Below are 26,538 nucleotides of genomic sequence, written 5' to 3' on the forward strand. Positions count from 1 at the left end.
AGTTCCAACAATTTTAAGGCATTAAAAAATGGCTCTGATTTTGAGAGCAGTCAGCCATTACTACACGGTCCTCCGCATCCTAGAATAACAGTGTCAAGATTTTTTTGTTATTGAATATTAAACTTATTCACACGATCCAATTCATCACATAACAGGATGCATTCTTTAGGAATATGGGTTCTATACATACGGTAGAATAATAGAAAGTCTGTGAAACGACCAAAGATATTAGGATTACTTTACAAACTTCAGCGCACAGCTTGTAGATGAATCTACACTATAAAAAGCAGCCAATCAGATTGCAGCAACATAATTTTTGACTTGGGGAATGGTGAATATTTAAGATCCAATATAATACTTCTTTTCAACATAAACTTGGCCTATACCCATAGGCAACTCACGTTATGCATTAAATATAACCCTCTACCTAATAATACACAAGGTGCACATTGCTGCCATCTTGGATTTATTAAAAACTGTCACATCAGGTTTAATCTTTGCTTAAAACTCAGCAGTAAACTTATTTTGCATTTCCCTCTATCTTCCAATCAGTCCTTCAACACCTATACTTACAACGGATTCAACCAAAAAGGCACATTATTCCTGTCAATTCTGGAGGCCATGGTCTTAATCCTTATTGAACCGAGACATCTTCTTATAGATTGAACTGTTGACTGTTGGGACTACCGTAGCAGAAAGGGGACATTACTGGGGCGGTTGTACTTTTCTCTAATGTCCTTCACAAAATCAGAGTCTGCGGTCGATGTGCTGGCCTTACTCATCATATCTGCCAAGGGCTTGTTCACATTGCTGGATGTCTTACTTTTCGCGAAAGCAGAGCCAAATCTGGAGTCTTCCAGGTCTTCTAAATCTGAGTCTTCATCAGCTTTTTCTTCAGTATCAGAAACGTCATCTCTATCCCGGTCGTCATTTGTCAATTTCATTCGTTTTGAAGGCCGATCTTCGTCTTTTTCCTCATGATTTCTTCACGTCGTTTATTGTCTGTTATCAATGATGGTAACTCTTTTATAGATCTTACGATAGTGTCTAATCCCAAGGCTTTATGCAACGAAGCCACTGTAGGTGTCACTACAGTATTTCACTGAAGGTTCAAAACATGGCTGATGCAAAATAATCCCGAATTTTCCTTTGAATTTGGGGCGTTTCCGCTCGAGACAGGAGCTGATTATTTTATGAGATGAAAAACAATGTGTAAGAGGTCTAACTATCCCATTTTGATATAATGCGAGGTCATTTGAATTTTTGATGCGTGTTGTTTCCGGAGGGGGGTGAAAAGGCCCGGGCTTGATTTTCAAGCACATGTGTAACTTCGAGGTAAACAAAGTCTCATGCCTTGCTGGATGCACGTGTGTATTTTGCTAGAAAATTGGAAATGAAGCGTTGTTTGAAAAGATGTCAAGAGGATTTTTTCCAGAAGTTCGTTTTGAATTTTTAATCTGTATGTAAAGTTGTGCAATTTTGGTAAGAACATATAGTAAAATTTGATACTGTAGTGCAACCTGTATGTTGATCAATCATGGGCGCCGCCATGTTAAGTGTGACGTCAGTCAGTAAGATCTGATCGTGCAGCCGAATCCGGAAAAGTTTTAGTAGCAGAAACATTGGAAGAACGCTTTTCCGTAAATTGAGCAACTGCTGTTGCAATTAATGGCTTTATATTTGGCGCAGATTGGCGAAGCCACCGAATGGGCGAACCTTGCGCCAAAGGAGATCCACTAAATGGATGGCGTATCGGATTACACGACGCATCTTCAACTTGTAATTGTCTCAAGAAACGAGATCCATTATTTGAGCCAGCGATGCTCAATTGTGGCATTGCCACAGAAAAGGTAGGATTAGAACCACAAATGTTTGGCATTGAAGCCTCTGTGGGCACTTTAGTGAGCTGCTCTGAGGCAGCGTGCCCTGCCATGTTAATTAATGGCGTCAGCATCTCTTGGTCCTTCGCCGTAGAATTATTTACAGATCGGGAATTCGGAGAGTCCAGGCGATGTTGAATTATAATATAATCCTGACTGTTATCCATAATAAAGTTCTAACACACACAATAAAAGATAAAAACGTCCAAAAATAAGTAAAAAACAAAAAAGAGTTGGGTTACACAACGCGGGTGGTCTTCTCTGAACGAGCACTGAATTAACTATGATGGGTAGTGGCGGGAAATCTTTTATTGTTTCTATGAATAAGTGGTCATTATCTGCACATGCGCTGAATACTGCATATTTAGCTCTGAATGTACGTAAGAGGACGAAGGATAATAAAAATCACCCCTCAATCTGCATCTACTGCCTTAGATTTGCTATAAAAGTCTAAAGGGATTTCTTTCCCTTTGTATGAAATTCGTGGTCTTCCTGGAACATCCGTATTTCTAGGTGTTCACTTTGTCTTGCCATTTGCATTTCCAACATAAGGTGTGGACTGATTGGTAATTGAAGCTGCAGCATTCTTTAGTTTGGTTTACAGGTTGCAAGTTGGTAATGAATTATCTTTGTTCTTGCATAAGCTACAGACAAGAAGGCAAGGGCAGTTGTTTCTCCCACATCTTTTTGACGAGTTAAAATTGTTGCAAATTTCCTGTCCATTATGTACGGTCCACTTTTTGCCATGCCTGTCTATATTGGTAGATTGGAAGGAATTTTCTACAGAACTGGTTTGCAGTTGTGGACAAAACTTAGTGTCGTGGGAAACTTCTGCACAAATGGAGCAGGATTTTGATCTTCAGGCTATCAATTGTACGAGATCTCTGTCTCTCATGGACCAATTTACTTTTATCTTGTGGACTGCCAAAGCATTCGCGCTTCTTAAGAAAAAGAGTTTTTGATACTCATAGAAACGTTCTCCATATATATTGTACAGATCTACTATGATTGCTTCATAGTGATCAAGTTCGTCCCTGTGGTTTGGAAAGGCCTGGCACACACAATAATAAAACAAAGACATATTATATAAAATAACAAAGTATCTTATCCTATTAAATTTCAATACAAGCATTTTTCTTGCACTTTTTGCAGTTACATCCAATGATGTTAGAATTGTTACATATGTCTAAGCCATCTTTTAGTGCCTTGGTTTACCCTAGCTATCATTAATATTCATGTTCTATGACTGCTTTTTCTGCTTACTAGAAAGTTCACCGTTACAGTCTGAACAAAGATAAGCAGTTTTATATCTTGATAAATTGCATCTTCTCTCACTGTTAAAGTTTTTGCAAATTTCCTTCCCTGCATGATATTGCCGTTTTCTGCTGTACAAATCAACTTCTTTCTCTATCTGGAATTTCTGTTTTGTGAGTCATAACAAAGAAATTTGATAGATTTCTATCAACTATTGTCAAATACATACATGTAGGCACTTTATCATTTGCAAATATTTTGCAAAATAGTGTAATGTTTCTTACTGACCAGTCCACTAAGATATTGTGGAATTTTAAATGGAATGCTAACATTAAACTGAACTGACTATGGTACTCATAGAAACCCTTCCTGGGGTACCTGGTTGCCATATTGATGATGTCTCTTGTAGAGGTCCAATTCTACTTGCCTTTGAGGATAAAGGCCTCGCACACCACATTTTTATAAATGCTGAATGCTCTCTCCTAGTGAGAGGGATCTTTGCATTTGTTAGTCATTTTTTTGATCAGGAACTGGTTTGTCCTCCATGGGCACAGAATTAGCTGGAGGTCTGTAGTTCCTAGTCTAAAAAAAAAAGGAATGACGACCTGGGAGCTACAGCTTTATACATTAAAGTACCTTGAGAGGCCTTTGGTAATTGGGCAATTCCTGTGTCAAATCCTCTTTCCAAACCATTGATAAAAGTATTCACAAAATCTCAATCTGGGTGGTGTTGTAATTCAAGTTTAAAGGCCATGATGTTAATTGGCATTACACATGTATTTCTCTTCACACAAGAATCCGTTTTTGTAGATGTATTCTCTAGTCACTGTTTTGTATTTCCGTCTTTTTGTCTAACAGCTGTTTTGCACTGAATAGATGCATGTTTCCCTAGCGTGCAGGCTGAGCAGATATGAACTTAATTACAGGATTGTCTGTTACAGCCATTTTCTCCATTGAAATTGTTACATATCTCTTTTCCTTTGTGTGTTAATCGCGGTCTGCCTTGAACATCAAATTGATTGAATAATCCTCCGTATTTAGACTGCATAAGGTTATTTTGGGCAGGATTTAATTTAGCTTTTGGGCAAAAATGAGCTGTGTGCGTTAAACTGTTGCAGCTGTCACATCTAATCACAGTTTGACCCGCGAATATGGAAGTAAACAGTTTAGTGTCTCTGACTGACCAATCTACTCTTATATTTCTTTGATGGAGCAGGGCACTTGCTCTTGGTGAAAAGGCCTTGTGATAATCGTTAAAAGCTGGCCCACGCGTCATGGACGCCATCTCTACAATGTCCCTCTCATACGCATCCAACTCTTGTCGTCTCTCAAGATAAACCTCACACATGACATTTTTAAACTTGGAGAAGGCCAGGATGAATTCGCTTATTGATAGATTTCTCTGCAGTCTGAGATCGTGATTTGGTTTGATTAATATGACTTGACCCTCATTATCTTGGATTTTATGTTCTTCATTTTCACGGGGCAAAAGTAAAGTAGCCAAATTAACATCTTAACCTTGTATAATGTTGTTACGCAGAGTTGTGGACACTATAAAGGGAACAGAATCTGAAGAGACCCGTGTATTTAGGTCGGTTGTTGTTCCGTACGTCATTGCCTGGTTTCTGTTCCCGTTGTGAGCCTGGATGCTGCTAACTGCATTCGTCAATGATACCAATGACTGTTGTATGTTTTCTACAGCATGGCTGAGCGAGTCTACTTTCGCTTCAGTGGACATCCGCCCAGCCTCACTTTCGATAACAACAGATGAAGTTGCCGGAAATACGGTTAACACATCGCCATTTTGGATCACATTAGAGTCAATTCCTTCCTCGCTTGGTATTGTTCTGTCTCTCGATTGATTTGAATTTACAACATTGTCTCCATATACATGTATTTGAATCAATGGTGACTTTTTCAAAGAAGCTGGCACTAAGATACTTGCATCTCTAAGTCTCTGAGTTAACTCGGTCACCGACCAATTTTCCGGCTCGTTTTCATGCCATCGTGGATTTTCACTTCGTGTACGAACATTTCTTATGGGTTGGCTCGCCTGTTTTCACTTTCTTCCAGTCATGTCTAGTCTATTAATATCACATGTAAGTAAAGGTTAAAAGTCAAGGCACTCAGCCGTGTCTTGAAAACGCAACACACGTGGATTAACATTAGCCAATTGCGATAACACCTATCACAAAGTTGTTTATGTTCCTTGTTCATATTCGACGATAAATCCAAATAAATTAGGGTATATTCCAAAGGAATCGGTATAAACAGGCTGCTGCGATAATATGATTGGCTAAGCATAACATGTGATCCAACACAGATGAAATACGATCTGCTCTACATGATTTTATATAAACAACATTTAATAACATTAAATTACATTTTGCAAAGATAGTATGGTAATTAATCTATCACTGCTGCAAGTGCAGCATCACCAACATCACTAAGCCAGTCTATGGACTCTAACGATGATTGTACTATTTCTGTATTTGTGTTTAGTAGAACAGTAGTAGAAGATTTAGGTCCCCATGAATATGTGTTGGATTGAACACTTGTAGATGAAGGCCTTGATGAAGATACTTCTGACCAACAAAATTTGGACACACATATTTTCCTTCTTGTTGCATTTAATTGACATTTCTCTTCTGCATTTTTCACTTAATTTTGAGGAGTAATGTTTCAGACTTGTCTCAGCCTTGTGTTTGATAACCCCATTATATGCCTAGATTCATATCCTGACTCATCCAAGATTGTGACACATGTAGCTTTAATAGAATGATTAGTGTACGTTGTAAGTTTTGCCTCTTTGCTGATAATCTGCATAAATTTCCAAAAATTATTCTTGCCTGCCACCATATTGGCGTATTAAAGATCATGGTTATCAGGATCATATGATGCTGGTAGTGTTTTGGTCTTTGCCGCAGAGACTCACATTCTGGGTTCAGTTTCTGAATGTACTTTTCGAAGCTGGCAACTGGACCATTGGGGTTTCCTACAATGGTTTTAAAAACAATATATGCTTTCACAAAATGGGTTAAAGACAAATGTATCTTGATGAATTTAAATACATCTTACAATATTTTAAATTATTAAAAGAATAATCTACATACTAGGTTGTTCATACACGCAAGCAGCATTGGTATCATCATCTCCCAGCTGAGTCTCCCCTTTTGGTTTTTATTAAGTCGGGATACATTGTTGACAACAAAACGCCTTCCATCCACATCAACATTAATAACATAATCATCTTTCCTCATGCTCCTTAGATTATTTTACACTCTGTTACAGAAATGTAACATAATTTCAAAGGAAACTTTTTATTGTGAAGTGTTTGGATGTTTTACACTAAATACTCTACAATCATACAGCTTTTCCATGTCTCCATCACTAATGACATCTTTGCATCACCTGTTCCCTCCCTTTTTAGCTCACCTGAGCTGTGAGCTATTCTGATCACATTTTGTCTGTCGTCCGTCTGTCTGTTCGCCTGTCTGTTTGTAAACTTTTCACATTTTCAACATCTTCTCAAGAACCACAGGGCCAATTTCAACCAAACTTGGCACAAAGCATCCTTAGGCTAAGGGGATTCAAAGGTTTCAAATTACATTCACCCTTGATATACACATGTAAGCACTCTTAGGACTAAGATACCTTGAGTAAACTACTGTATATGTATTAAACCTATGTGTATGTTAATAACCTGTTTTTTTTAGCTGAATATGCCTGACTTTATTTATGTCACTCTTATCCAAACTTAAATACTTCAAAGTCTATTCACATTGCTGATGTGTTTCATCCATTTTACTGCATATATCAAATGGTTTAATTTGGCCCAGTACTTTATTGTTTTCTAGAATAGAATTATGAAAATCTAAGGAAAATAGTTTCATATCTTATGTATGTTCACCTTCACAGATGTTTTAATTCAGAAAGCGCTTGTGATAAATAGACTTTGGAACTCTGCATTTTCTGTTAAATATGTATATTGACTATTCTAGAGTGATCGGCCAGGTAGCCAACACTTTCCCAAACATTGCAATACAAAACTGTAAAAAGTGTAGTATAGTTTTATAGTGCTAGAATTTGTTTTCTTTGTTTCTATTAAAAATAATTTATTTTTTGTGTCCTGAAAAAGGGATTGGTTTTCTTAGTTTGCAAACTCAATCATATTAAATAACTCTTATTGTTCACTTCTGTGTAATATTTTACTTTTCATTATGTGAACTTTTCCTGTAAATGTAGTTCATAAATGTGTTGGTTTACATGACTTTCTTTTTTTTACTCCTTGAGGATAGTTATTAAATGGGTTGGTTTACATGACTTTGTACTCCTTGAGGATAGTTATTATAAATGAATATGATTTTAATTCAGACTTGGAACACCACAACCCACTTGACTGTGCTTTTGAATTACTATATACTAATCTATATACTATATACTAATCTTGTTTATACATATACCTGTGAGTTTGTGCATATTAATTATGAATATATTATACATGTTTCACAGAGGACTCTATTAAAATATCAAAATCATTGCAATTTGTTTAGAATTATAAATTTAAATTAAGGTCTTTAGGTTCCTCGACACACCAAAATTTTATTAAATGGATTAATTAAGAATCTTTTTTTTTTAAATGATATTACAACACAGAGACCGATATCAGCTCTCATTTACCGGTATTTTATTGAAATTTTTTTGTATTTTTTCAGTGAAATGGGAAAAACTGTTTATGACTGCAAACAGGGTATTTAAGAGCTTAAAATTTGGTATCAATTGATATGTTATATGATTATCAATAAAAACATGCCAAAGAGGGTCTGCACATATCAAAGAATGATATTTTACAAAGAAATTTTTTTAAAAAGATGCAACATTTTAGAAAAAATGCTATTTTTAAAATTTGAACCAATCCCAATTGAAAAAACTGATCCTAATTAGAATTAATTTAAAATTAAATTTTCACAAAAATACTGCAGTTTATTCAGAGAAATTGGTATGTATTATTGATCCATAAACAAACAAACTTGTTTAAAGCTAAACAAGCTGGAATATATTGTGCAAAATTGTGATATATTTCAACTTCATATGATTTTGTACAGGATCAGGTTAATTACAATTGGGATCAACTCGAATTTAAGATTTTCCAATTTTTCTTGTATTTCAAAATTTCTTTTTATTTTCTTGTTTGAATATGATGGTATGGCATTTGTTATAAGTGAGTTACAGTTGACTGGGTTCTAATAAAAAAAATACCAAAAAAATTGTATTGAATTATTGAAAGACGATATTGGTCTCATTTTTGTATAATTACATTTCAAATAATGCGTTGGTGTGCCGAGCCACCTCAAGTGTGATATTATAAGTACAGGTGACACTCGATGGCTCGAACTTCGATCTTTCGAAGTTCTTGATCTCTCGAAGTGAACTTTCGGTCCTGATTTTTTTCTCTATATAACTAAGCAAATGAACTCTTGATCTCTCGAACTCTGATCTCTCGAAGTTCTTGATCTCTCGAAGTAAAACCTGGGTCCTGTTATGCATATTTCATTGTTTTTCACTCTTGATAACTCGAAGTGATTGCTGTGTACACACGCGGCCGATCAAGCCTATAATTATAGCTCCGCATGGACCTTACCGGGACACTGTTGAGTGAACTCCTGGGGGCTAGCGTGGTAGTGTTAATTGGTTGATTACGTGACACTACCCCTTGCTTCCTTCAAAGGGTATATAGGTAATTTGTAACTGATCTATTAGTTTCAACAATTTGTGAAAGATACGTTAAACTGCTCTTTATTTAAAATATTCTTACGTTATGATTAAAAAAACGTACTAATATGCTTAAAAATTTTTTAACATGAAAAAATACACTTAAATAACCAAACATTCTAATAAAACAAAACAAAAAAATCTAATAACCAAACAACTAAGTTCTGTTTTCTTTAAATTTATAATAAGTAATGTAGCAGAAAATACAATGCAAATCATGTCAGACTATCCTTCCATATGTTATAAATATATATTTGTGGCTATTATAAACTTATAAACTTATAAACCAAAATGACCGGAACAAGAATTTCCGGATTTTTTTAAAAACTTTCGATCTCTGGAACTCTTGATCTCTCGAAGTTTAATCATGGTCCCCTAAAGTTCAAGTTATCGAGATTCACCTGTATTTGACACACATTTATTGGGACTTTGAACCTAATAAAAGCCATTCCAATGAAAGAGTAAATGATTACCATGGGATGATAGATAAATATACCCGTTCTATTTTATGTTATCATTGTGAAAGTCAAATATGTACATTTTATGTTAGGATTGAGGTACAAGGAAAACAATTGCTAAACAGCATAACGCTATCACAAAATAACTTGTATTCACCTGTTTATTCAGTGAACATGACAAGAATATGCTACATGTAACATCGGAAAATTGGTACCGTACATTTAATTTCTAAAAATGATCCACATTGATTTATTCACTTGATGGTATTAGTAAACACAACAGAGGTATTTTAGGTGATTCACTACTTACCTACAAGGTACAGATAACATCAGTGATTTCATTCTGTGCTGGATATTCAACCAGTAGGTTTCAAAAGCACATTGGCAAGCATGGCGAGGGGAATGTGTTTGGGACCAGGGATTCAAATTCTTTGTCTGATTCTTCTTTTGGAAACGTGTGTAGGCCCTGTAACTGCAGAGTTTTCTTATGTCGATCTTGTCATGAACTCTGCGGGCACAATTCAAAAGAATCTCCAACTCCAAAAGAAGCTAGCTCCACTGCTGCATTCAGAGGAATTCTGGAATTGGACACAGCAATTGAACAGCAGACATACATTGCTGCGAATGGCAGCACTCTCTGCTGAAGATAATTTTACTTCTTACAACAGAACTGAGTTTAAAGAAACTTCTTCCGAAAAAGATCTTAGTTTATTAGACTTGATTGGCCGTCTCATTGGTAATTCCACTTTGTTGAATAGCGGCCTGCCCCCTTCTCTATCCAGCCAATCCATAGGGAGTGCTATTGGTCAGCTCTTGTCCAGCTTTCAATCAACCACCACAGTCAACAGAGACAACACAGATGAAGGAAGTCCATCTTCAGCAAATGATTTGATACAATCACCAAAATACAAGGGAGGCCTTCCAGAATCTATAACAAATATTCTCAGTAGTGTATTACAAGAAAATAATATGTCTCCATCTGAGGCTATTTTCGAACAAATCAAAGGCGCAATTGAGAATTCTAATGCTTCAGAGAGTTGCAAAGAAGATGCATTTAGAGTTTCTGATGGTCTACAAACTCAACAGCCATGGGCTTTAAGAAGTAAGTACTGGTATACACATATGCTATAAATAATGACTGCAGATCAAGGCTCCTTTAAAAATGTTTTGAATACCATTTCCTGCCTCATTTTAGAAAAAAAAAATTGAAATTTTGGGAAGGTAATGGTGGGTTTTTTTCATAGTTGTGCAAAAATAATTTGTGCCCCGTTAAAAAGAAGAGGGTAGAAGATCATGATAGCTATAGAAATAAAAAGATTGACCTGATTTTTTAGGTTCTTGCCTTTAAGCCAAAAGGGGTATTTAATAAGTGAGAGAAATTGGAAGACCTTTTGTTTAATTGAATAACTTCCAAAATTAAATTATCATTTTAAAACTATACTAAATGACAGAAATTTCTTGCCTCTTTCTTCACACTATACACATGTACATGACATGACCTAGTGACCTTGATGTAATATTTTTGCTTAAACACCGATAGGGTTTTTTCATGAGGGTTATATATTTATAGTGATTTTGCAAAAATTGAATGAGAATGAAACAAACTTTACCATTTGACCTTTTGGCTTTAAAGAATGGGTCCTTTTATTTTAGACAAATTTAGGGAGTTATGGTAAAGTTATCATTCTTAATGTAAATTGGGCTAATTAAGATACCCAAATAATAAGTCTAAAATGTATTCACCTTTTGACCTCAGAATGAAAATGGTTCGATTCCTCTTCTGTCAAATGATAGTTGTAATGTTATACTAGTAATTGTAAAAGATATATCATCTGCATAAATATCACCTTACCTTTTGACCTTTATTTTACCTCAAATTGGGTTTTTGTTTGACCTAAGAGTGTATATAAAGGACTACATATATGGATTCGCATTTTTAGCATAAAACGGCTTGTTTTCAAGCAGTTTTTCTTTAAGAAAACACTGAGTGATTACGTGAACAAATAAAATATTTTCACCAAAGATGTATCTCTCCAGTACTAATATAAGTAACAAAATGCTCGTTCTTGTTCAAAGGGTCGTTCAAAATAATTGATTTTTCTTGCAACAAATCTTATGTAACTTTCCAGTGTTTGATGCCTCAGCAAAGATTCCAACAGATTTGTTGAATTTGAACATCTTCTGGACAGGATCCTATGATGAGTGTTACAGTGACAGTTCAGTGGCTGCAGCCCTCCTCCATCCAAAGACCCGTCTCCCCTCTGTGAAACCACGCTTTTGCACTGTTCTTGTCAATTTGCCTTTTGCATTTGGAGCAGGTGGTGGGGTAATGTGTTTAAAATCATGATGTGTTGTATTGTCCCGACAAGGGGTGAAATGATACTGCATCATCACAATTTGATGGGATTTTCAATGTATGTTTTGACTGTGAAACTTCATTTACAAATGTTTTATTGACACCTCAAATATATTCAATAGATTAACACTTTTAATATACCTCTGTGTATTTTTCAACATAAAATCATGATGAAATTACCTTCTATTTCATTTTTATTATTTCAACATCAGAAAAATATAACATTGATATTTCTTGTGTAACAAGGAAATAGTTGAAAATGCTGCCTTTTCATCTTTTGAATCATAGGGGGCTTTTGATGCCAGTAAGTTGAAAATAGATACTTGTTTACCGAAGTCCTGTAGCAGTCAAGACACAAAAGTCCTGGCAAACCTTCGTAAGATGCATTCATTTGGACTTAGTATACAAAACTGATTTGAATTTAATGACTAATTTTAAATACTTACTATTTTTCAGATATCAAATATGTTGTTTACCTACCAATTTCTCTTTTCTTTCCTCTATCTAAATAACTTGTTCTCTAACTCCATGTTTGTATTATTATTTTGTAGAGATTAAATATATTATTTACTTTATACTGATCTTTTTTTAGTGTTAGGTTCTATTCCTTCTGTGCGGAACTTTTCCTTTGCAGCTTCGTCTGCATATTGTCAACCAACTCCAGAGGAAGTGGCGTATGAAACTAAGGACATAGTCATGATGTGAGATAAAACTTGTCATATTGGAATCTATTTCATTTCTGTCTTTTGACTTCCTTACCTCTGTAAAGGGAAGTACGAAAAGTCATTCCCAAAAGTACTGTGTCATCCTGAAGTATTTTCAAATAATGACATTAATGTAACATGCTTTTGAACTTCTGCACTGAAGTATCTTGAAGGATATGCAAAAGCATGCAACAGACACTTGATCACTGTGCAAAAGAAGTTGTTTTCAAAAAAAAAAATTAAAATTGCTAGCATTTCTTGGTCTCTGCCTATACTGCATGATTGACTTCAAAATTAAGCCCAATTTTAAAACTATGAAATTTAAAAAACATTTACTATGCCCACACAGTACACAACACAATTAAGATTAATGCACAATTTTTGTTTTGTTATTTCAAGGTGCCTGTTGTCAATGTTAGGTCTTATTGCTGTGGCTGGGACAGCTTATGAAGTCATTGTTATGGAACTTATTCCAAAGTTTAAAAATAGTCAAAAGCATGAAACACCAGATGATCCCAACTTTTCAAACTTGGATAGAATTGAATCTTCAATTGAGAAACCATACATCTTGAGACATGCTAATGGAGGATCTTCAGAAAGCACACAAAAACAAAATGTCAAAGAAGATATCAAAGATGATAAACTGAAACCAAAACACGGAGATACAAAAGAGAAGAGAAGTAACCATCAGTATTTTGCCTTTCATAGATTTTTTTTAAGTATTGATATTGTAGGATTTAATTTCATTCCACCAATTTTAGTCATAACATGTATATCATATAACGTGTCATTATATATTATATTGTATAACATAAAACATGTCATAACATGCAACTCTTTTGATAAAATTAGAGTTGATTCAATTCCCTTTGAAACAGATTAAGACTAACAAGTTGTAATATTTGATCAATTACAGGTGTAGTTGCCAAGATTCTGTTGGCCTTTTCCGTGTATTCCAATGGAAAGAGGATCCTAAGCACAGCCCAACCAAAGGGATCCCTGAAAGCAGTCAATGGAATTCGGTTCCTGAGCATGTCTTGGGTGATTCTAGGTCACTCCATTGCCTTCAGTCTTCAATATACCTGTAGGTACACTTATTTGTGCTTTCCTGTGAGACTCTTATAATTCATTACCTTTTATATTTTATGCAGAAATAGGAATAGGAAATGTCTCTAACCTTTGAATTTTTTCAGCTAATGTACCCAATTTTGCCTCTGAATTTTTGCAAAGAACATCAGCCTCTGCTATAACTAATGCCCTTGTTTCAGTGGATACATTTTTTGTCTTAAGGTAATGTATTTTTTTTATATATATATGTGCAGTTTCTTTGGTTATGATTTATTGTTGGGAACCCATGGTAAGTCTCTCATAAGCTTATTGACAGTGAGCCAACTACCTGGATTTTTTTATTCTCATGAATAACTCATTATATGTTCTGTTTGACTCCCTCACATTTTCAGGAAGGAAATCCCACCAATGAATGCTGTATACACATGCATTTAAGAACAACAACTTGTTAACATACCTGGTAATTGTCATTTTCATATCAAAAAAAAAGTTAAGAGTTTTGATCACTCATTAATGAGAATGAGAAATATTCATAAAAATGAGGAAAATTCAATGAGTTTGCCCATGGTCAGTAAGCTATTGTGAGACTTAACGTGGTTTTAAGATGATGTTCATGATAATGCATCAAATAAAATTTCTTTAAAAAGATTGGGACCAATCGCCCAAATGGGATATAATAGCCCATTTGGGATATGATAGTCTAAATGGGTAATAAATTTAAAGTGCTAAAAAGAAAATAATTGGGTCATTTATTATAATAATCCGCATTAATGTGTAGGTATCCAAAGTTACCGTAAAGTATTGTGTATAATACGTACCCGTGTATAATACGCACCTGAAAGTTGACAAAAAAATGGTGAAAAAAAACCCCCAGTAGCTCCTATGTATAATACCCAAAAAATAACAAATCAACTGCCTCCATTTTCCCTAAAACTATCGATGTTCCATGATAATTTTATAATCCATGCACAGTTTCACACATTTTGTGAATGGAACTTGGCTCAGATGATGAAAATCTATGGCCACCATTTTTCCAAATAAATATCAAATTTGAATGATAATTTTATTACCCAAGCGCAATTACTGTAATTTCGTGATTGGAATAAGGCCCAAGCGATAATAAAGTCCAAGTTCTTTTCAGTTTTGCTTAAAAAGGACGGTATGATTTACATGAGCGGTATCAAATATCATTTGACACTTCGTAAATAAAGAGTTTCTTATGCAACAGCGGATAAGTTGAAGATCATCATATGTAGAGAAGAACGGCAGCCGAGCTTAGTGCTTAAAAGTAATAATGTTTGCAGATATATACCAAAACAACATCAAGAGAAATGATTTATTTGATTAATTTAAATTATAGTCAAATTCTTTCATTGTTGTTAAATAAACATTGTTAAGAAACGTATGTATGTCGCATATCGTCATTATCAAGTCTTACAATTGATCGATGTATTTTTACCAGTGTCTATGTAAATCAATAACATTTAACTGCATAACTGGACACAAAGTAATCAATTTAAATAAAATTATAATAATTGCTAACCTTCATGCATTTGAAAACACCCTGTGAGGTCCGACACCAGACAGGTGCATGCTTCTGACACCAGAATTTGTTATAACATTGACCACGTGCCGAGTCAACAGGTGGCTGCTTACGTATTGGCGAATACACTGGCGATATTTAAAAACTTGTTTAAATGCAAAGAATGCAAGGAAAAGTGTTGAGAGAGGATAAATATTTCATGACATGGAAATAAACCTAAAAATAAGGTATTTCTGATGCAGTAAATTTAGTATACACTCATACAATTTGCATAACACGCTATATTGATAGTCACTACTTGCATGGTATCAAGAATCACGGCTTAAAAAAATGAGGTAAAATTTTGGTCTTATATACAAGACGCACCCCCCACTTTTGGTCAAATTTTGGCTGAAAAAAGGTGTGTTATACACACGACTTTAGGGTAATTCTATGTTTAACGTAACCTGCGCGCATAAGTTTTGGAGAAATTGTTTCAAAAAAAACAAACCCCATTTTCCAGTTTGATTTTTTTGGTAATTAAAATTCTGCAATCTGTAGAAATACAAAATGTTTGGGGCACATTATTATTACAGACAATGAAGACAAGTGTAAAGTTCATCAATTGTTTTATTCTACCGGTATATATTTTGGCGATTGTGGTCACGACCTACATAATATAATCTATATATTAAATATTCACATATTTATGTATTTTTGTATAAAACGTTACAACATATTGACCTTTATAACCTTATCCTTATAACCTTATAAACCTTATCCTTATAACCTTATAAACCTTATCCTTATAACTTTATCCTTATAGAAGTTTTATAATACTTATAAACTGACAACAGTCATACTGGTACTGGGTGAGCAGATACTCAGCAGAAGTTGTAAGCTATCTAAATTAGATAAAATGTATCTCGAAATAAGCCCCAAATGTTGGACAGATGAACACCATTACTACAAAACGTCTCTTTACAGAGACTAAACGATTCATAAATTGTTAAGTCTACTGGCAGCAAGATTTTGAGATTTAACGTCGGAGCTGAAATGCCAGGACAACCTTGGCAACATACGGTAATTGACCATCCTATAGTTGTATTGGGAAGAATTGCACCCACCTCTCGAATTCAAGTGCTTAGTGTGTAATGATGTGAAATATAAACAGAACAATGTCATTTACTTTATGATCTGAATAAATCTTATTAATGATACATCGATACTTGATGGGATTGTCTTTAAAATTGATAGGATAGATCTTTAAACAGTTAGTTTAAATAAAGCGCTTGAATGCACTCACTGCATTTGTACTAATATAAATGGATAAAAATCATTGTTGGAAAATTTTGTTTGTTTTAATTTTCTCACCCTCCCTCATAGGTTTGGTATTTTGAAGATGACGTTAAGGGTAGAATTAACTTTGAGCAGCCATATCAAATATGCAACAACTTTTGGTTAGCAAGTTTTCCTATAAGCCTATCGTTTTTAAGATTTATCCACAAGAAGTTTTGGATATACTGAGGGATCATTCTCTGTAAAAGTAGGGTTACAGGAAAAGTTCTTCACCAAAAGTTGTTACATTTCATCTACCGGTATTCTAATGTGGAGTTACTGTACGGTATTTATAGCAAAATAAAAAGTTTCTATTTTTAGCTCACCTGAGCTGAAAGCTCAAGTGAGCTATTCTGATCACATTTTGTCTGTCGTCTGTCTGTCTGTCCGTCTGTCCGTAAACTTTTCACATTTTCAACATCTTCTCAAGAACTACTGGGCCAATTTCAACCAAACTTTGCAAAAATCATCCTTAGGCAAAGGGAATTCAAAGTTGTGAAAATTAAGGGTCACACTCGTTTTCAAGGGGAGATAATTAGAAATTAATGAAAAATTTCGAGAAATTTTCAAAAATCTTCTTCTCAAGAACCAGGTGGCCAGGAAAGCTGAAACTTGTGTGGAAGCATCATCAGGTAGTGTAGATTCAAAGTTGTGAAATTCATGACCCCCAGGGGTAGGGTGGGGCCACAATGGGGGGTCGAAGTTTTACATAGGAATATATAGAGTAAATCTTTAAAAATCTTCTTCTCAGAAACTAATCAGCCAGGAAAGCTGAAACTTGTGTGGAAGCATCCTCAGGTAGTATAGATTCAAAGTTGTGAAATTCATGACCCCCGGGGGGTATGGTGGGGCCACAATGGGGGGTCGAAGTTTTACATAGGAATATATATAGTAAATCTTTAAAAATCTTCTTCTCAGAAACTAATAAGCCAGGAAAGCTGAAACTTGTGTGGAAGCATCCTCAGGTAGTGCAGATTCAAAGTTGTGAAAATCATGATCCCTGGGGGTAGGGTTGGGCACAATGGAGGGTCGAATTTTTACATAGGAATATATAGAGTAAATCTTTAAAAATCTTCTTCTCAGAAACTAATCAACCAGGAAAGCTGAAACTAGTGTGGAAGTATCCTCAGGCAGTGTAGATTCAAAGTTGTGAAAATAATGACCCCCAGGGGTAGGGTGAGGCCACAATGGGGGGGGGTCGAAGTTTTACATAGGAATATATAGAGTAAATCTTTGAAAATCTTCTTCTCAGAAACTAATCAGCCAGGAAAGCTGAAACTCGTGTGGAAGCATCCTCAGGCAGTGTAGATTCAAAGTTGTGAAAATCATGATCCCTGGGGGTAGGGTGGGGCACAATGGGGGGGTCGAAGTTTTACATAGGAATATATAGAGTAAATATTTAAAAATCTTCTTCTCAGAAACTAATCAGCCAAGAAAGCTGAAACTTGTGTTGAAGCATCCTCAGGTAGTGTAGATTCAAAGTTGTGAAAACATGATCACTGGGGGTAGGGTGAGCCCACATTTGGGGGGGGGGGGTGTTAAAGTTTTACATAGGAATATATATAGTAAATCTTTTAAAATCTTCTTCTCAGAAACTAATCAGCCAGATGATTCTTTATAATTGTTAAGACTTTGGCTCCAGGACAATTCTTTGGCCTCACAAGAAGGTTCAGAGTTTGATGTAGCTTAATATCCCATATATAAACAATTGTAAGGGATCTTTTTGAGGACTGCAATATTCGACATGTGATATGACTATAAAATCATCCTGTTAGAAAAGGGACTAATGATTATAAACATAAGAATATCCAGGGGGAAAAATGGATTTTATTTATACAGGATCTACATGTATTATTGTACATTGTCCAGATTGTTTGTATTATGACTCCATTAAGCTGATTTTATCATACCTATTGTTCCTCAGGTGAGCGATGTGGCCCATGGGCCTCTTGTTTTAACTTGTTTTAACTTCAAATTTACCGTATATCCCATTTGGGCAATAGGTTCCAACCTGTTAAATGGATCAATAAATCAAGAGATTTGCTTGTGGAGTGAAATAGGCATGTTCAACAGTACATGTATCATAAGTTTTGCTGCTTCTGCCAATGGAAAAGTAAATCTTAATAGCATGTATAAATTTTCTGTATTTTTGAATGTTTGTCTTTCAGTTTGCAGATTTGAATGATAAACAATTCATTATCGTCTTTGTTCTTTTATTTAGTGGACTGCTGACTTCATATCTCCTTCTTAAAGAAATGAAGAAAAGCAAAGGGCGTATTAACTGGTTTATTTTCTACTTCCATCGATACTGGAGGTAAACTAGTTGTCTATATTCTTTAACATATTACTAATTTTACAACTAGCAATTCAAATAGCAGGTCAAATGTCAAAAGTTATGAAATATGATGTAAGCAAGTACAAAATATCAAGTTTTTTGTTGACTAATGAAATCCCAGGAGAAAAAAAATATTTTATTACCTATGAGAAATGATAATAAATAATGCTAAACAAGTGTCTTTATTTAAAACTGATTTAACATTTACAGTTGTTTATTATGCATTAAAATGGCCCGAGACATATATTGTTGCCTTGTTTCATCATTCCTTCCTTCTCTCATCATTAACTCTCCATTCACTATCTTAACAACAGTTGCACACAGTCAACTTAATTTGATAAATGGATACATCATAGATATATGCAGGTCAAGTTCAAATTTGGTCCAGACAGTTATTCTCTTTGAATGAAAAAATCACAACTTCAAATCATCACCTTAGCTACAAATGTACAATTTAGTTTTAATAAGTTTAACTTTGTTTAGTTTTTAACTAGTAAACAAAAATCTTCTGTGCCAAAAAATGTAAAATTAAATATGGCATTTAAAAGTTTGGCGCCCTGCAGGCATTTGTGGCTCTACAACTCATTGTCATATATGTGACAAGGACACATAGTGTCAAGTCCATCTGCTGTCTCTGTTTTTGTAATATGGTTGAGATCATATTTTAAATTCATTGCCCCAGGGTTTTGGTGATAGGGTGGGGCCTTGATGGTGTTTTGGTTATACATTGAATATGCATTTTTAAATATTCTTTAAAAATCTTCTCAACTGATGATTGAATAATTACATGTTTAATATATGAGACAATTATTGTTCTTTTCTGTTCTGTTGAAACTACAATATAGATTTTTTGTCATTTGCTCAATCATATCCATAGCTACTGGTACTTTGATCAATTTTGCATACCACTTATGTCACTTCTTTGTTTTATCATCTAGACTGACTCCCATCTACATGATTATGATAGGAATATATGCAACATTGTTCAACCATATGATATTTGGACCAGCACGTCCGCCAACTGACACATCATGTGACAGGAAGTGGTGGATGAACTTGCTGTACATCAATAATTTTGTAGACAAAAGTGAAGACTTGGTTAGCCTTTGTTTTTAAATACTCTACTAGTCCATGGGGTCACTTGAATGATTATGTTTAATTATCATTACAAAATTTAATTATCATTGTAAAATCAACTGCTTTGTACAAAATAATCAGACATCTGTTAAGCTGTAATGATTGATTTTCCTTATTTTACAGTGCTTGGCATGGTCATGGTATTTGAACAATGACATGCAGTTTTATGTGCTAAGCCCATTGCTGATTGTACCACTTTTCTAGTAAGAGTCAAATTTGGATATATTGAATGATTATGTGTTTTTTCAGGGCTTAAACTGAAAATTTTATTCTTTGATACTGTATATTGATTTTAAAATGCATCATTGATTTTCACACAAAACTGTTCTTAAATTAGAATAGTTGTTTGAAGGAACCCTGTCTGTCTGTCTGCCCATTGTATTGTGCATCTCTTTGTGAGATTAGCATCAGTAACTGTTTGTTGGTGATGTCGTGTCACTGTGTTTGTATGTTCCTCTGATGGTGGAAAGAAAACATAAATACATTCAGTATACTTAAGAAATCATGAAACTTTGCATATTTTTTTTGCAATGTAATGAGTTTAACCATTTCATTTTCATGTTATTATCTCAAGATATCCAGTATTTTGGATTTTTTAAAACGTCCAAAATGTCCAGTCTGTGCTGGTTTAGTTTTACAATCCACGGCTGCATTTTACAAAAGAACTTGCAACAAAGTTACAGTCCCGTAAAATGATCTTTAAAGAACAAATTAACAAAAAACCATTTGTTTACAAATATTTCAATTCCCATAATTATATTTTCCAGCCATAATAATAAATCATTGATTAGTTGATGATTAATTAGCATTCATTATTTTGATCTGAAGTCTTAAGTTCTTTTGTAAAACACAGGACGTCAGCTCACTAATCAAACAATTATATGTATAAGTGTATTGACATATTCTGACGAAATGGTCAGCTAACCTTGAATGAACACAGTCTCATCAAACTTGGCACAAAGCATCATTGGGTAAAGGGGATTCAAGTTTGTTATAATCAAGACCACACCCTCTGACAAGGGAATTTAGATTAATAAAAAATTTGTTGGCTTTTTTTCAAAAATCATTTTTTCTAAAACTATTTTGGCAAGAAAGCTGAAACTTGTGTGGTAGCATCCTCAGGTAGAGAAGATTCAAGTTTGTTCAAATCATGATCCCTGGGGGTAGGATGGAGCCATAATGGGAGAGGGGAATTTTTACATAGAGAATATAGAGAAAAATCTTTAAGATTTTCTTCTCAAAAAACTAATTAATCAGAAAAACTATAACTTAATTGTGTAGAAGCATCCCCAGATAGGGTAGATTCAAGTTTGTACAAATCATGATACCCTTGGGTAGGGTGGGCCACAATGGTGGGGAGGGGGTTGAGTTTTTACATTAGAAATATATAGAGAACAATCTTTTAAAATCTTCTTTAAAAAAACCATTCGCCCTAGAAAAGATGTACGTAACTTAAGTGAAAAATGTTACTTACTTACTTACTGCCCGTGACGCCTTTGGCGTATAGGGCAGTAACGAGGGCTCTCCATCCCTGTCTGTCACTGGCTAGCTTCTGGAGAGTGCCCCAGCTTCTCTGATGCTCTTTCATCTCGGCTTCCACTGTTCGCCGCCAGGTAACTTTTGGTCTCCCTCTCTTCCTTTTTCCTTCTGGTGTCCAGAAGAGGGCTGTCTTTATGATGGATTCAGGGTCCCTTCTGAGTATGTGGCCAATCCAGGTCCATCGTCTCCTGGTGATGATGGTGGCCATATCCTCCTGATCGCATCTGCTGAGAAGGTCCTGATTTGAGATAGTATTTGGCCAAAATACTTTTAGGATTCTTCTCAGGGACTTGGTGTGGAAAGTTGACAGTTTGTTAAGGTCGTTCTCTGTCATTCTCCAGCACTCTGAACCGTACAAAAGAATTGGTATGATGCAGCTTTTGTACAGTTTGAGCTTTGTCCTGTTGGTATACTGGCTGGATTTCCACACAGCTTGCAAGTTCTTAAATGCTGCTCTGGCTTTGGCTAGTCGCTGCTGAATGTCCCTGTCTGCTCCACCATCTGTTGTGACAATACTCCCTAAATAAGTAAAGTTGTTTGTAAATGGAAGGATGTGATTGTCCATTTTAATTCCTTGTGGGTTATTCACATTTAGGGTCATGACTTCAGTTTTCTTGGCATTGATCTTCAGTCCAATGTTTCCAGCATACTCGTGGAGCCTATGTGTTTTGTCTTGGATGTGCTGATGGGAGTGGGAAAACAGGACAATATCATCAGCAAAGTCCAAGTCTTCAAGTGTTGTGAACGTTCCCCATCTGATGCCTCTTGGGATGTCTGATGTTGTGTTCCTCATGACCCAGTCGATGGCTATGATGAAGAGCGTTGATGACATTACACAACCTTGGCGAACTCCAGTTTTGACATCAAACTCGATGCTTGAGTTTCCAACTTTGCACCTGAAGTTGACGTAGAAACTCTTGATGATGTCTATAAGATGTTGGGGGATGCCGTACGAACGCACAATTCTCCAGAGACTGTTTCTATGAATGCTGTCGAAGGCCTTTTCAAAATCGATGAAGTTCAGATAAAGTTGTCGCTGCCATTCCGTACACTGTTCAATGATGTTTCTCGGTGTGAATATTTGGTCGATACATCCTCGTCCTGGTCTGAACCCTGCTTGTTCCATCCGTAGTTTGACATCTACGGCTTTGGATATTCTTCTGATGATAATTTTAGCCATGATTTTACTTGGAATGGAGAGAAGTGTTATTCCACGCCAGTTATTACAGTCATTTAAATTTCCTTTTTTTGGTATTTTAATGATGACTCCATGATTCCATTGATCTGGTATGGTCTTACTTTCCCAGATTTCTTTGAAGGTTGGTTGGAGGATGGTAGCTGTAAGGAGTGGGTCCGTTTTGAATAGCTCAGCATTTAAAGTGAAAAATGTAGGTTTATACAATTTGAACAATTGTTCATTGACCTTCTTGAGAACTGCAATGTTCAGTGTGTGATATGACAATAAAATCACCCTGTTATAAGAGGCACTCTGTGTTTTACTGGTGGAAAAGTATTTGAAAATCTTTTTATACAAGATTTATTTTGTTTGTACATTGTCCAGATATTTTGTATATTAATTCATGCAGCTGATTTTATCATGACTATTGTTGCTCACGTGAGCATTATTGCCCATAGGCCTCTTGTTTTATTTTTCAAGATATTTGAGACTAAGTTGTGATTTTCTTTTTTACAGCAAGGAGCTGATAGGTGTGATTATTTCTGTGGCTTTTCTGTTCGGGGTCACTATCACATCTGGAGTCATTAGCTATAATTACAAGCTTCCTCCTTCTACACTTGGAGGTGGAGATCCAAATACAGAGTAAGTCAATGGGCATCTGTAGGAAACTCTAGACATGCACTTTGATTTAATCTCTGATTTACATTTCGTCTTTCCAGTATCTTAACAATGTTTTACAATAAAACATATTGGGTTTGTAGCAATTAATTGTTTTATTTTAACTTATACATCCTGTTAATGTAATTGAATATACATGTAAGCATGAGATTTTATTTAATTAGACAAATCCAGGGTGAAAACAATATACAAATGTGATGTACATGTAAATATGCATGTGATGTTTTTTACATAGGAAAAGATAGAATTAAATTAGAAAGAGAAATGTGTGGTTGTGTTCACAATTCACCAGAAAAATTAAGAAAAAAAATAATTAGTTTACTAAAGTATATTATGAAGGACTCCAATATGTGATGGTCATTTCAAAGTCTATAATGGCCCGTGTCAAACCCAGTATGTGACACCCCAATCTGATGGTCCTTGCAATTTTGCCAAAAGTGCAAAATTTCCCCCGCAAGAGCACTGTTTTTTAATGCATTCATAATTATGCATAATTTTTTTAACCCTACTCAATGGTTCGATTGCCTAAATATGTTCATTTGGGAAGTACAAGCAAAAATGAATTCGAGGTAAGGCAGAAAAAAACTAAAAAAACTTTGCCTTAAAGAGATAGCTGTCTCAATTATGTACAAGCCCTTATAGTTAGGAGGCTGGGTGGTCTACAAGTTAGCCACCAGATCCTCCTGAAATATTTAGATGTGATTTCATTAGCTATAAACTATTATTTCCAAATAATATGCCATTAATAAAAAGCGGCGCATCATAAATATTGACTTTTCCAACAATATCGCACTTTAGACAACCAGGCCACCATACTTGTGATAGCGTAGTGAGTGTAAAGACTTGGATTTTTATTCAATAATCATACATGTACTTTCGCTGACCTATAAGATACAAATCATTAGACTTAGTGTAATCATTGGACTTTAGCATCCATACAAGTTTTCATACAATAATAACTTTATTCCTGGCAGGCACCACTTACCGTATTTTCATAATTCCAAAAAAGAAATGCACAAAATATAAAAGATTTTTTAAAAAGATGTCAAATTATTAGTAAACAACATTTTCTGGAGACCAAGATATTCTGAACTATGATTGCATGCTTTGCTGGCATATCTATAACTGCATGTGCATCATAGACCTATTAAAAGTCAGCACAGTAGTAGCATTTTGGATTGCCATGGTCTGGACAATTTTGTAAATAAACTAAATTTAACATGTAGTGATAGTCTTTTCCTATTTATGTGCAAAATATCACAGTGCAGTTTTTCAATTTTTGAAAAAAGTATCTCCGTTCCTGTGATTCACTGTCATTCTATATTGCAGTCCTACCCATTTTATGACCTCGTACTACATACGGCCATATTGTCGGATGGGACCTTATGTTTGTGGGGTACTGACTGGTTACATTCTACACAAGACCAAAGGCAAATACCAGATAAACACGGTAAGAAAATCCTAATGTTTGATCTCACTACAATCTTAATGTATCACAAGAAGTTGTTATCAGTGACTGCTCCACTGAATGGATCATTAAAATGTAATCCTAAAATTCAGTTTGTTCCTCTTTAAATATTTTCAAGACATCACTTTGGTTTGTTTGCCAGTTTGATGAAAGAAAGTTAAGATTAGAACAATCCATTGGTTTTTTTTTCAGTATTTGAATTTGTTGGGTTGGGCCCTTGCTGCTACCTGTGCCAGTGCAGTACTGTACGGTTTGTCTGGTGCCTTCCGAGGGGAGCATCTCCTTAGTGTTGAGGAGTCGGCCGTGTACAATGCCCTCCACAGAAGTGTGTGGGGAGCAGCAGTATGCTGGGTCATTTTCGCATGTGCCACTGGGAATGGAGGTTTGTTTCATGTCAATCTATCTAAGATTCTGCACACTAATCAACTTTAAGACTTCAAAGAAGAGCTGTTAATTGAAGTTAAAATGTTTCTGTTGTTTGCTCCAGGATTCATAAACACGCTGCTGTCCTGGTCTGCGTTTGTGCCTCTCTCCCGCCTCACCTACGCCTCATATCTAGTTCACCTGATCGTCATGAATGTCTTCAACCTCAGCAGAACAAGACCATTCTACATGACGGACTATGCACAGGTAGTTGTCACTTTAAGAACTGAACACAGTTGCTAAATGGTGCATTTAAAAACCAGTTTAAAAAGTTCAAAGGATGTGTTTATTCATATGCAGATAAATTGGTTTAAACTGGTTGGTTTGAGATTTATTTTGTCAGTGGCTGTATGGATGATATAATATTACATGTAAACATGGCGGTGGTCTTGATTGGTTCCATGTGCTTTGACTCTTGTAGGTGTACCTGTTCTTGGGCCACCTGTTCGTCTCCTATGCTGTTGCCTTTGTCGCATCACTGCTGTTTGAGTCTCCTTTTATGGCTCTGGAAAAAGTTATCTTTCCATCTAGAGCTCGGAAATAATTTTTTGATTGATGACTTTCATTTATCTTTCTTTAAATAGAAATATGAATTTAAGTTAAAAAAACCTTTGTATCAACCTTTTTCATACTAAAGAAAAGTGACATATATGAATTTTTAATAAATTTGTGTAATAAAGATTTCAAATGAGGTTGTGGTTACAGGGAGATAACTCAAAATTTCTTTAGTCTGTTCCAAGATATTTTTGCTGCACATCTGGAGGATTTTTAATAAAAATACACATACCTGTGAGAGACAAGCTATTTAAATCGATGAAAGGGAAAATATCCAACATATCTTCATTAACACATCATCATTTTTCACTTGGAAAAATTCACAAGAACTAAAACCAATAAAACCAATATGGAGATCTTTAATGGGATATTTGTTCATCTTTTCTCCATTCAGAAATTACTATACAGGGAAATATTCACCCCCGTTTAGGAGAAAGTGAGGAAAATTTGAAACAACTAATTGCATCTGTCAAGACTCCTATTAGAAAGATATTGAAAGTTTTATCAACAGAAGAGCATTGCTTGGCTACCGGTATTTCCATTTACTGCAAAAGGAGGGGTTATTGTCATTTTGTTGGATTTTCTTTAAATCAATTAAATAAAAAAAAATATCACCAGATACAAACATTTGTAAATGTATTACTGTTATGGATATGTATTTACAGTGAAATTCTGACATTTTGATTCTAATTTTTCTTTGTTAACAAATTTTTTTTTTTTTACAATTCTAGAATTTTTTTTTTTTTGTATGTATTCCAAACCTTTATTATTCAATTCAATTATTTGTCCCATTTGAAATTAGCCTTGCGGGGGTTTTAGTCCCATTAGGACAGTTCTAGTTTTATATGACTTAATAATATAGTTTGCAGGGTTT

General features: G+C 35.0%; 1 protein-coding gene across 1 annotated transcript; it reads left to right on the forward strand.

The window, feature by feature from the left end:
- Window positions 1–9,667: 9,667 nt before the first annotated feature.
- On the forward strand, window positions 9,668–25,797 carry LOC105331132 (O-acyltransferase like protein). Its single transcript, XM_011433208.4, has 15 exons — window positions 9,668–10,466; window positions 11,494–11,690; window positions 12,009–12,096; window positions 12,313–12,421; window positions 12,824–13,104; window positions 13,341–13,508; window positions 13,618–13,714; window positions 18,574–18,666; window positions 19,626–19,785; window positions 19,948–20,027; window positions 23,057–23,182; window positions 24,548–24,668; window positions 24,879–25,068; window positions 25,174–25,316; window positions 25,531–25,797. Exons 1-15 carry the CDS (start codon window positions 9,755–9,757, stop codon window positions 25,651–25,653), a joined length of 2,688 nt encoding a protein of 895 aa, XP_011431510.3. The 5' UTR covers window positions 9,668–9,754; the 3' UTR covers window positions 25,654–25,797.
- The last annotated feature ends 741 nt before the right edge of the window (window positions 25,798–26,538 follow it).

Source organism: Magallana gigas, chromosome 2 (genome assembly GCF_963853765.1).
Source record: "Magallana gigas chromosome 2, xbMagGiga1.1, whole genome shotgun sequence".
Classification (NCBI taxonomy): Eukaryota; Metazoa; Mollusca; class Bivalvia; order Ostreida; family Ostreidae; genus Magallana; species Magallana gigas.